General features: G+C 35.0%; 1 protein-coding gene across 2 annotated transcripts in view; it reads left to right on the forward strand.

Annotated features, from left to right (window-relative positions):
• Nucleotides 1–13,979, forward strand: part of LOC122795869 (leucine-zipper-like transcriptional regulator 1) — a 1,318,154-nt gene that overhangs the window by 926,636 nt on the left and 377,539 nt on the right. For both annotated transcript variants that reach the window (XM_044064282.1, XM_044064283.1), the window contains one exon: nt 11,136–11,223. In XM_044064282.1, coding sequence (XP_043920217.1) covers nt 11,136–11,223 — 88 coding nt within the window. The remainder of the gene's footprint in view (nt 1–11,135; nt 11,224–13,979) is intronic.

The raw sequence follows: 13,979 nt of genomic DNA on the forward strand, positions 1-13,979 counted from the left end.
TAGCAGTAGTTTACAATGTGATCATGTTCATCTCTTTGTTACTGGTATTTGTGAGATACATTGCAAACTTAAATTGATTAAAAACAGACATTGTAATCCATATATGATTATAGCTTGTAAGTGGGTAGACTACATATGAGTAATAATTCATTATTATTGTGTGAGATTGTGTTGAAATGTCAGTAGTTATAGTCCTGCCAAGCTTTGATGTTATCACTAGTTAAGAAGAAACATTTTCTATATTCAATAAACATTATGTGTATGAGCACTCAGACCTTGTCCTCTATGCTGTATTCAGCTCTCAGACCTGGTCATATATATCATGCTCAGATCTCAGGCTCAGTTCTCTATACTGTAGTCAGATCTCAGACCCAATCCCATATATTGTGTTCAGATCTCAGACTGAGTCCTCTATACTGTATTCAGATCTCAGGCCTGGCCCTTTAATACTGTGTCCAAATCTCAGATCCAGTCCTTTAGTACTGTGTCAGATCTCAGACCCATTTACTTAAAATATATTTAGACATCAGACCCAGTCCTCTTATATTGCATCCAGATCTCAGACCCAGTCCTCTGTATTGTATTCAGATGATTGAAATTGTTTGTTTTACATGCACAAATGCAAACAATCAGCATACACACACATACACACACACACACACACACACACACACACACACACACACACACACACACACAGTGAAATGTCATCACATGTGTAAACATCTGGAAACAAATTTTAATTCTGTATACCTTTATCTATCTACTTGGCCAGCTATCCATCTATTTAGCTGTCATCCATCTACCCTTTGCTTACCTGGTTTGCCTCACTAAGCCAGCAGTATTTTATGGGGAGGCTTGAAGATCATATTCATACTGACTAGGGTAAATTTGCCAAGACATCAGGGGAAATCCCCCTACTCTTTTTGAGGGGAGATGTTACTAATCAAACTTTACTCCCATTCCTAGCATGAAAGCAGCTCAGATGGTTGACAATATGGAAGAGACACAGAGAGAGGAGATTGAAGCTGCCACTAATATTATGCTACAAACAATGACAAAAGAAAAAAAGAGACTAACAAAAGTAGTGTGAAACTGTATTTCAGACGTTTTCTGACTATGCAGAAGGAGAAGTGAGGAGGGAGCACAAAATGTAGTTAATTCATAGTAGAAGCTTTTAATGACAGAGATCTAGTCACTGGGTAATGAAAAACTGGTGCCATTATCTTCAGCAAGAGGACCTCAGCAAAGAGTCCATGTTTTAATGGAAAGAGACAGCAGAGAAAGTGTTTGGAGAAGGTGTGGAAGAAGATATCAGCATTGTGGACTTTAGTTATAGAAAATGTTGATTTTCCGGTACTACAACCAAAACAATTATATGTAGCAGCAGTACAGGAAAACGTATACAGGCAAAAGAAAAGGAAGTGCAAAAACAGTAACCCACAGTAAAAATTAAAAGAAAGACAGTAGCATTAACAGATATGATGTGTGGGACAATGGAATTGTACCATTGGGATTTAAGGTTTAAGATGTAAAGTCTTTCATTCATCTTGGGAAAGAAACATTTTGTGTTACAACCTTTGAACCAAATATCCTGACTGGAAAAAAAAATGTTCATTGTAGTGTGAAAAGAAAGTAAATGACTATGAATAGAATGAATAAATTTTTTCGGGACAGAAAACAAGACTGTATAAAACATCAGGACTGATGAAATTGAATTAAATGAATTACTGCAATGCTTAAAAATATGTGTGTAATTATCAAAAATGTTTGATGAAGAACAAATTATAGATATTTGCAGACTGGAGGTTGGGAAGCTGATGTAATTTTAAAACTGGTAAGAAACAGTGCTGTTCATCATCCCAGTATTATTTATGTAAATGGGGGGATGGTGTACTCTGAGGTAGTTTTGGTCAACCAAAAACATGTTACATTCTTGAGGAAACTTCACTTTTGATTGGTGAATATAATAAAATAGAATGCAACACACAGTTAATAAATGCAAAGCAGAATATACGAAATGTGAAAAGATAAGACATTTCTGGTTTGATTGTTCAGATAAACAACAATATACAGAGGAGGGAGTAGAAGAATGAAATCATAATGTTTTGGAAAGGGCAACAGATGTGATAGAAAACAATGAAAAAAATGATAACAGTGTAGAAATAAACATTACAAATAGATGCTGATCAAGAGGACCAGGTTCAAGAGACTGAGGAAATAATAAAGACTGGGGTGCAAGAGGAGCAAGTAGAAATTGAAGTGTTGAGCAGCAATCAGATGAAGAAAGTGAGAAATAAAAATACAATATGAAAATAATTCAGTAGGTAAAAGAGGTAAAGTGAAAACGATAAAAATAAATAAATATAACATCACCCAAACTTAAAAAAGGAAAAGAAAAATGTGCAGCTGATTTTGTTCATTGTGAATAGTCCTATTGAAGGAACCTTGCACATACCAACGAAGTGACATACTTGTTTCTGAGATACTTTAATGCATTAAAATCACTCTGCTTCCTACAAAAATGTAATATGTTCCCACAGACTGGCCACAATAGGCCTGTCATATTAACATGATCTTGTTTTCCTGCATTTATTTCTGTCTCAGAATCAGTTTCAAGTACATTTTATATAAATCATGCCAGACATAAGGAAATGGTGTTGTTTTGACATTGCACTGAAATACAGTGGCAGTAGTCTAAGTCCCAGTCATCTTGTCCACATACTGTAATAGGAGTGCTTCTGTTTTTGACTTGATTAAAGGAAAACTCCAAATTAGAAATAAAAATTATATTTTTCACTCTATCTTTGTTTTCTGAGCTATTTCAACACCTCAAAATCAATTTGACTGCTTCTTACAGAATTTTAATAGTTTCTGCAAAATGCCTGCCAATGGGGTGTCAAGTATCAATGTGATCTTGTTTGTCATCATGCCTTTCTCTTTCCCATGATCCATTTCAGATCTACTTTATATGAGTCATGCTAGACATAAGGAAGTAGTGGTGTATTCCCATGCCATTGACATATAATGGGATTAGTGTCAGTCACTGCCATCTTATGTAACTTCTGTAACAGGACTGCTTCTTCTATTTATTGAATGGCCCTCGTTTGTGTGGGTCTCAGGGCTTATTTTACAGTATACTTAGAAACTATACAGTTGTAACCAAAAAAGTAGCTAAACTGCAGGCTTTTGTTCAAAGTATCTTTTTGTGATCCAAGATGAATTGCCAGTCCCCCCCCCCCACACACGCTTTTCCCTTAGGTGTTAAAACTGTCACTTCTCTGAGGGATCCATGCAGTTTCATGCATAAATGATAGCTGCTACTGATTAAGGAAAGCATTTAAAGTTAATTCTGTTCCCCACTGCCAGCAGTGGAAAGATTTTTTTTTTTATTTTCATTCATACATTTATTTATTTATATAGATAGCTAATTAAAGTATTTCAAATTTCCCTTTCCTAAAGCTTTAATGAAAGGGCACATTACAAATGTAAGCTAAAGTAAATTTAGCTTTAATTCATGGTTGCTTTCAATTATTAAATTTCCTTTGTTGACTAGAAAATGCTCATGCACTCCACTTGTATAAGGACTGAACAATGTCAGTGGAAGATACCTCTTCTCAAGGATCTGTGCACTAGAAACCACCTCTAAAAGGATGTCATATGACAGCATAAAATAACTTCTTATAAACAGTATCAGTGCACCTAGTTGATAAGGTTGCTACCCGGGCGTTATTGTATCCTAGTACCCCACATGGATGTGCAGTAGCAAGGCCATCCCAAAACTCTCCCATTATCCAACATGCAGTGACAGGTATGAACATGTAATGAATATTTATGGCAGTGTCCTCACTAGCCTCATGAATATTCATCAGGTATTCTGCACGTCAGTACAGATTTAACAAATTTCGGATATTAAAATGGTCTTAAGATGTATGCCTTGTTAAAAGGCTTTTTTTTAACTAGGTGGCCATTTTTATGCACTCCAGGACCCTTCAAATGTAATGTAAAGGAACATTATCCCAGAAAAAAACCTGTACAGCATGGAACTACATTCTAAAAGCTAGAGTTTTAGTACTGCTGTGTCACACTCAATAACTGCTCTATACTCATCAACTGTCCATAAAGGCTTTGATTCCAGGTGACCCCAAATAGAAAGCTTAAAATAAAAAGATATACAGCAAATAGGAAAACAACACTTTTGCTATAGCCATACCTCTGAAGTTTTCCTTATTATAAGGAACATTATTCATTCTGACTTGAGTACACGTTCCTCACTGTTCTACAATGATAAGGTTGTGACAAAACAATAATGCATCATATTACTTCATCACAATATTTTATAAGTATAAAGTGCTATATGTTAACCATCATGTGAGCATCTTAGTTGACACATTTGACTTATTTGATCTTTTGAAGATGGACATTTTGAGAGCTGCAATGCAAAATCTGCAACCTTAGGTCCCACCCCCCTCCTTCAAATAAAAAATAAGGACTGGATAAAGGGTACTAGTCAAGCTTTATACATAAACATAGAGGTAGGGTTGCCACCTTTTCAAATGCCCAAAGTGGGACATTTTTGGTACAAATGTCAGATTTTGCAGGGCAAAACATACCCATGGCTAGTACAAATGACAGAACTTCACTTTTTTGCCTAAATAAAAGCTTATTCTTGTAGCATTTTAGTTGCTTATTCTGTTTCTTATAACATTTAGATGTTTCAGATGCAGAATAATTGTTTTACGCAACTATTACATAAAATATAGTAAATATTTTAGTTTTAAAATCTCAGGACATTTGCCAACTGCCCAAAGCGGGACTGTCCCCTGCAAAGTGGGACAGGTGGTAACCCTACATAGAGGTGTACAGGTAACAGTAATAAATGTTATCAACTTTATTTATGGATCTTTGCATTATGTGTCTTATTAAACAGCTTACAGAAGGGCTAGTCTCACCAGAGGTCCAGAACTCTCTGCTTGTCAAAGGAAATTGTTCTATTAATAGCCACAGCAGGGACAAGTGCTCAATAGAACATTTAATAATTTAGTAAAACAAAGAATTAAAACTTATTTCCACATGTGGCAATTGACAACCAATGTATGCATGATGTCACTGGCAACTCTGCATGTCAGTCAATCATGCATCATTTGCATATGTATCATGACCATTTAGCATGTCAGTTGTACAAGCCACACCCATTTCTGTGCAATCTGACCATGTGGGATACTAGGTACAATAATGGAACAACCTGTCTCACTTCCTGCAGAGAAGTCCTGTTTTGGTCAGTATTATCCTATTGTAGTAGGAGGGCACGAAATGGTAAATGTGTTGATACTTTACAAGAACTACACAGAAAATATTTTCTGACTTTCTGTAAATGTCACAGACATCTTTGATACTACATTTAAGTCATCTTAAAATGTGAAATAGTATAAACAAGAAATATTTAAAGTTTAAAGATTAGAATTTCAACACTGTGGTGCTGCTTATGCAAATTTATAAAAAGAGGTGACAACTGCTTTGAATCATTGACTAATCTAATTGGCTACATTGAAAGCAGCTGTGAATCAGGGTAAGTTGTATTTCTGTCTGCACTAAAGACAGTAGAAAATAGTTTCACACCTCTCTGTCTTTTTAGAGTAGCTGCTGAGCTCCTGACATCATCCAGACTGACTACCCATATAAGATTGTCAGAAGTACCTGACTACAAATTTCTTTGTGTCTTTGGTATGTCATCCACAAATTCCTCTGCAAATAATGTGAGAAGTTAAGCTTTAAAAAAATGAGTAGTCTTTCCCTTTCTTTGATTCCAAGGCAAGGAAATTAAAGTTTAAAAAGTACAAACAATGTTCCTGTGTCTACACAATACTGCAACCATATTGTAAGGAGACAAGCAACCTAAGAGTAGAGTTAAACTGTAGAAGGTGGAGTTTTCCTTTAACTCTCATTTACTTTTCTCTCAAGCCCTGTTTTACAATATTCACATCAGTTATGCAGCTACAGCCAAAAAGTAAATAAGCTGCAGGCTTTTATAAGGCTACAAACTTCTAGTCCTTCAGTTATTAACAGAACCCAACAATCTTGCTGAGATGTCAGAAGTATCACTAAATTGAATGAACCTTGTTGGGTCATATCTGAGTAATAGCAGCTACTAGAAAAGAGTAATTCTGCTATTTCCCACTGTCTGCAGTGGGAGAATCTGTGTTTTTTCCTGAATGTTGTAGAATTAAAAATGTGCCTTATTAGTTGCAAAATCATTTTCCTTTTATAACTGCTCCCATGTTTTTGTTCCAGTACAGTGCAACAATTCTCTGCAACTCATTCACTTCTTCAAGTTGTTGTATTGTCAGTTTTTTGTCCTATTTTGATTATTCATCACTCAAGCAGTAATGCTGCCTGTATTGCCAATATAAAGGCATCTCCCATCATTGTACTGGCTGTTTCCAATGAAAATTAATGACAGCAACAGACAGAATGGACATGTTAAAAGCGCCTCAGTTTCATTTACAGACGTGAACAGCACTCCTGCAAATCATGACATATAATGTGTCTAGTAAATCAAAGCAGCTATGCTTCGGAAAAATACATAATTACACTGACTTGTGAAGTGAAAGAATGAACTACTTAGATTACAAAGTACACTGTGTAACCCTGACTCACTAAATGACACAATAAAGTGATACAATTTCCCTGTCAACAAGGGGTTGTAAATAAAACAGAGAAAGTATTTCTTACGGTATAGAAAACTGCCCTCCCAAACTAGTAAAACCTGAACTTTTGGGATAAAACAAGTTCCTGAAGGCAAGCAACAAGATCACATGACTTACTAACTTATCATAACAACAAAACAGCTGTAAAATCTTGATACAGCCCCTAGCGCATGCTGGTATCAGCTTGTGGGCAGTACTTGACAAGAAAAACTACAGATTTTCTGATGCCTGCAGTTTATCATGTAGGTAGAGAGAATTTTCTCTTCCAAAACATGCATGATGTTAAACCTAAAAGAGATGGGATAGCTTTCCCTTCCTTTGATTTTAATGAAAGGAAAGGAAATGTAATCTTTATAAAGTACAGGTTAGTTCTTGATAAAAAAACATACTGGAATCAGAAAAAAAAATCAGGATTGAGTTATATTGCTAAAGAGAGTGAACTATGGTATACAAAAGTTGGATGCTGATGTTACTGTTTTACAAGTCATAAGATGTATTACTGAATATAAGATAATTCAAACAGAATGTTTATTTGGGAGATAATGATTTATGGAATTTAGGAGACAATAAATGTTGAGTATTTTTTTAATTCATTACAATATACAAGTATTAGATCATTGTATTATCCATGGTAGTAGCCATAAGATGTGAAAAATAAATTTTTAGGATGGTAGTTCATAGGTTTATACTAGGCTATCTGCCCTAAGGCATTTATAAGCCTAGCCCAGAGTTTGTGTGTCACTTCACCTTTATTATTATAGTTCATAAAATTGGTGTTGTGGGGGCTCAAACCATGAATGCCTGCTCTTCAGCTGACATCTTTACCGCTACACTATTGCTTCTAGTGATATATGCATATACTGGAATAAGAGATAAAGTACAGTTATTTGAGGAAATTAAGTCTTATAGGTTGATGAATATGCATAGCATACTAACAGGAGGCTGTAATTGTAATACACATGAAAAAGGATGTAGAATTAATCAGGATGTAAAAAAGTGAAGGAGTTAATGCAGTGGGGAAGATTAGTTTTGTTGATACACAAGGAGAAATATTAAAACACAGACTGATTACTTTGTGATATTACAGGAAGTAAAAGAAATATATGGAGGCACATTATTAGCATATTTTTCAGACCATCTGGCAATTTGGATAGAAACATGTGAGAATACATGTGTCATTAAAGAAGGAAAGGGAATAAAAACTGAACAGAAAAAATTAGCAATGGGACATTGATAAAGGAAATAGGAAGTGCATAGGAAGATCGTCTGAGTATAACCTTTGCATACTCATCTTGAACAGAATGGTGGATTGATCTTAAAGAAAGTTTTAAAAAGTGTATTTATAATTAGAATTGGAACAAAGGAAAATAAAGAAGAATGAATATGTCAAAATAGTTCATGATATGAAAAAGAATTTGTAGGAAACCAAAGTGCAGTATTTTGATAAAGAAAAAATTATATGACAGGAATAAAACTAAAAAACAAAACTGTCATATAAACAGCAATATGTTTACTAAAAACATCCAAAAACTAATAGGCACAAGACAAGACGAGCGTACACTGCAAAGTCCAACAAGATTTAATAGCTGAGTAAAACAACTTACAGCAATCAGTAGTCAAAATTCATTATTAGGGGGCGAGACTATTTCCTGAAGAACAAGTTTAACTGTAACTCCAAAGCTTTAATCTATGTAGCATTATGTCAGTGCTGCCCTAGTTTTTATGTAGGCAAGACTGATCGTAAGTTTAAGGAGAGGATTTACAAACATGTTTATTACATTAACAAAAGAAAAATGGAGAGCCCACTAGCTAGACACTGCATTGAAAACCCTAACCACAATTTCAAATTTAAGGCCATCGACTCAATTGAGATGAATAGTAGAGGAGAGGCGTCTACACTTATGTTGGAGAAATTGGAACTTTTGTGGCAGCTTAGACTCAATGGATGCTTTCCACCGCGCTTGAATGAAATGACTTCTATTCTATGTGTGCTAAAATTGAAGAGCCTTAAGAGATAGTAGCTGTACATACATTATTTTTGTTGGATGGTTAAATAATTGATGCTCATTAGCCCTAGGGAGATTACAATTGCTAAGTTACATCCATCTTTTATAGGTTAAAAGAAACATTACACAACACAGTTTTTTATGAAAAGATTACTACTTCCACAGGTCCCTGAACATTAGTTATAAGTAAAGTGAACTAACTACGATTTTAATTAATATTATTTAATTTACTACATGTTCCATTACAAGACAACAGAACTTTGTTTTTTTATAAAACTAAGGCACTCATTTTACCTAATGACTTAACAAAAACAAACTGTTTGACTTCAGTATTTTAGCATTATACCTTAAAATTATGTGACTGTGCTTAATTGGCTTAATTAATAAGTATGAGTCACTAGGATATTTTTTTCTTTCTGAGCATTATTGTCTGAAGAAGTTAGGAGAAGTGTTTCCTAATGAAAAGTGCTTTACACTTTGTGACTTGGATTCTGTGCAGCCTGATCTTTTTTAACTTTTTATTGCTTGGCAGTTACCGGAGTGTGCACCGGACTACTGATTGCTGTAAGCTTGTTTTACTCAGATATAAACAGCAATATTTTTGCACAAAGAAAAGTAGGAACTGTCACCTTTTTAGAAAGAACAGTAAAGTATGAGGAAGGAATGATAATGGAGTTAAAAGATAAAGAGGGTAAAATAAACAGAAATAAGATGAAATAGTGCGTATTGTGTTATAATAAGTTAAAGAACAAAAGAAAGAGGAAAAATGAAAATGGATTCTTAGAAAGTTTTCCGAAGAAGCAGTAACATGTTTGTAAAAGGAAATAACACTAAGGAGTTAGATGGTGTTCTTAAATCAGCAATGAAAACTCATCTCCTGGTATGGATGGATTAAGTTATAAGGATTATAAAACATAATAGATGAGGCAAAAAGGATATATTTTTTGAATTGTTTAAAGAATGGAGTAATGAAGATTTTAAAAGTACTAACGTGAAGGGATTAGTAAGTTCATATGGAAAAGGGGGATGTTTTTCTAATCACTAGAATACTGTTTATAAGATATTTTATGAAATTGTTACAGGTGAAATTTGAGATAGTTTTGCACTGGTTCTGAGCATCTATGATGTAAAAGGAAAAAGGCATCAATTAATGTTATCAGTAAGAGAAATTGTAGATAACATATTGATAGATGGAATAAGGTAAAGTAACTGTGCGGGATGTGCATAATGCTTTTGATAAGGAGGTACACACAAGCTTATGGAACCTCCTTGCTCAGTGTGGAACTAAAGACAAACCTTTAAAAGGGATGTAATTAGCATATAACAAAAGCTTGGTTAATGTTTTAGTGAATGGATAGCATGGCAGAAAGATTAGTGTTAACAGAGGAGTAGAATGAAAGGTCGTGCCATCTTGATAATGGTCAAGCTATTGGCCTGTCAGTAAACCCAGTTTTCTGAATGGGCGAATTGTCTGTCAAAAGCTATTTTTTGTGTAAATGTTCCTACTATTGGCACATAGCAGTACTGGAAAGGCATACTCCCAGCAGTACTGGAGCAATGTATTTCTATGCAGCATGCATAGAAATCTAAACTACTGATTATGTCCCAGAAGGTCTGACATTGATTATTGGCCCAGATGTTGCAGCAGCTTGGTGATAAGGGCTGGAATTGAGTGGCTGATGCCAGTTTACCCATTACAGGAAACTGGCTTGAATATATCCCATAGAAGAAGCAACATCAGTGAATCAGATCACAGATATACAGTCTATATGAAAGGTGGCATGTTGGTATGCTAGCACAATATAGGTATGTGTTCATAAGCATTTGCACAAGACTGGAACATACAGTGCATTGTAACATGTTTAAGGGTCAGCAAAGGGAGGAATCAGTATCATAAGACAAAATGACCTGACTACCTATAATATGGAGACATGCAATTCCCTCATGATCCACCTGTGCTTACCGTCCCTGAATGCTGGAAAGTGGGGGATCAAAAAGGTCAATGAGGATGGGGCTTAATAGCCCTAAGGATACTAGCTGGTTGAGACATTATAAAAATGTGTACATTTGTACTATGTCCACTGAACGTAAGTATTCTAGTCTAAATTGCCTGTACACTAGGGTAAATGTAATGTTTCCTTACATATAATGCTAATTGACGTAAGGCATCACTGAGTGAGTTTTACCTTTGAAGGCTTGTATTCATTAAAAGGTAGGCCAATTGGTCAGATTTCTGCACAGTAGAAATAATAAAGTAGCAGAGAATCATAAAGAATAGTTAGCATCACATCAGTAATTAAAATAGTGAAAATCTCACATTTAACATCACTTACTGTTGCAAAATGATTATATGGTTATTTTGGTTAAAAATACACAGATTCTTTTATTCATGCCATTTAATACTTATTTAATTTTTGTAAAGGTTCTCTCCAACTAAGATACCAAAAGTAAGATATGACTTATCAGAACCTCCATATCCTCCAGAAGTGGAATCACCACCTCCAGTTGCTGTAAGTGCCTATTTATTTATGTTTGCTAGTTTGTGTATTCATTCATTTGATAGTCTGTTTGACTGCCTGTTTGTCTATTTATTTGAATTTGTTTAATGGGTAAGACAATGGTCTCAATGGACCTTTTCAGATCCAGACAGAGAGCAAAACATTCAGTACAAACAAAAAAAAGTATAATCTGAATTATGTAGTAATGAATAAAAGGACAAGATAAAACACATTTGTGTATGCTGATAAAATACAAATGCAATGCTCAAGACAAACCAGATTAAAACAGCATTTGCATATTGTAACCTTTATGAAGGAAAATAAAAAAAGGATAGATGGTGGAGGCACGTTGTAGGACAGCAGAGAAGTGTGAATAGAAATGATTGATTACTTATTTAATACCAAGATAGTGTTTGAGTGGTAAGACGTTGGGGACCAATTAATCTTAAATATTAAATGATGCCTACAGAGCATGATTATCATTTGGAAGAGGAGTAGTAGGTGTTGAAGGGAGAAATGAAAATATAAGGAAGGAAGGAATACAGCAAACAAGAAGTATCAATACTGTGCTGGAGAACAGGACTGTATCATTGAAAGAGAACATGTTTATGGAAAGCATTTCCTTAAATCAGACATCTGGCAGATTCTGTAAGGTGACTTTTAAGGACAGTTCTGAATTATTAATTTATGTATTTGAAATATGGTGATGTCCCATTTCCATTTCACCTTCCTATTTTTATTATGACACTGTAACTTTGTAATAACGTTTGGGCAGCAAATAGTTTTCATCAGTACAGCATACCTTTGGCCATTTCATATGTATTTATGCAACTGTGTTTTAAGCTTATAAATGTATAGAAATTATACAATGCAGCATAAATGGAAACATTAAGTGTGTCTCAAAATGTTACAAGGACTCAAGAATAAAAACTAAGCAGACTTTTGGCCATCTGTTCTAATAGGATAGCATTGATAAAATACTGCTATCATTTTCTATATTATATAATGATTAATTGAAATTTGTACACATAATAATTTTAAAGATAAAAAAATTTAGTGTAGTTATACATTTTAATGAGCTCTGAAGGGTATGTATCAACATCATACTTTCTGCTCTAATTTAGTAGAAGGCAATTAAGCCAGTCAAGCAATGTGCAAATGATATACTTGTGAGATAGTGACTGCCATTTACACTGGGGGTGTCTTCTGTGCTTCAGTTCTGAATGCAATCAACTTTTTTAACTGTGTTTTGTAAAAATGGCTCTTTATCAGAAATACAGAACTGCAACTGTACAACAAATTTGCAAAGGGGCTTCTACTCCAGTATTTGGCACAAGGTGAAAGGTTTTGGTCATCAGACAAAAGTCCAGTGTTTTAAAGTCAAATATCTGGTTTATTGAACAAACTTTGTCAGTGTGTGTTTTATCAAAACAGGGTAAGTGGGATGTGTAGAAGGTGTGTGTCTGTGTGTGTGTGTGTGTGTGTGTGTGTGTGTGTGTGTGTGTGTGTGTGTGTGTGTGTGTGTGTGAGCAAAGATGGTGAGTGTCCAAGATGTTTGTATATAGGTAGTGTTATAAAAAGTTTTTTTTTTACTGTAAGATGCAGGTTAGGGTTAGGGGCAGGGTTAGGCTTAGGATACATTACTAAGGTGAAGCAGGAGGATGAAGTATTATAACTTGCTCTTGTCCACTGAGTTCTCTCCTTTATGCCATTTCCTGTACCTTGTGTATAGATTCCTCTTAATCCCTTTCTCATGTACTGAATGTTATGTTGTATGCCCTTCAGTATCCAACTTACTCATTGTGTGCCATTCCAGCCCAACACCTGTGAGTACCTGCTGACTCTCTTTTCCTGCATACCATTTGTTCATTCATTTTTTCCTAACATTTATTTTTAGAGTCCTACAAACTATGACCATCGAACATGAAAACATTCTGACCATGCCCACATATGATCTCTGAACATTTGTAGCCATACCCCATCCTGGGTATATGTGTGTGTATCATGTGTGAGCACATTGTGTAAATACTGTGAAACTACTCTGACCAGTGCTGTGTTCATGTATGCACATATGGCAGTGCTTCCCTTTCAGTGTTTTGTACACTCATGCCTTTACAGTTACAGGTTTTCATAGCTTCCGTATTAATGCTGCACTTGAATTTGCTCTACCTTTAGACAGGATGTTTCAGGAACCTTTGTCAGCAAATGTTAAGGATCTTCTGATGTTGGTAATCATGCTTATCAATGTATTTAATGTCATTTTTGGACTTAAACAACATTATACATTCATTTCACAGTACTGTTCAACTTTACTTCCACAATATCTATGCAATGTGGTACCATAGTGACAGTTTTGACATATGTCATCATGTGGAAATTTGAACATTTCATGTGCTGAATATGCACTTACAGCTGTCTTGCTACCCACGCCGTATGGCATAACAATGGTCAGTAGCATAACCCTACATTTATATAGGTCATATGTTTCAACCCTGTAAAACAGTACTGCTGATGTCTGTCATTTTCCTGCTTGAACATAACATTTAGTGCATATAAGTATCAATGCATGTATGAAATTTGCAAATGATGCTCACCCCATGTTCATCAATTCTGCATTATGGCTACTGGGTGACACTAGAATGCATGCACTTATCTTGTGTAGATCTGAATGTTGAATATTTGCAGTAATTTGCAGGCTGGCCAGATAGTAGACTGTTATGCCCCTGTGTTGTTCAATAATTCATTTGCCTTTTGTTGCATTGCACCAA

This window comes from Protopterus annectens, chromosome 2.part2 (genome assembly GCF_019279795.1).
Source record: "Protopterus annectens isolate FY-2018-M chromosome 2.part2, PAN1.0, whole genome shotgun sequence".
Classification (NCBI taxonomy): Eukaryota; Metazoa; Chordata; order Ceratodontiformes; family Protopteridae; genus Protopterus; species Protopterus annectens.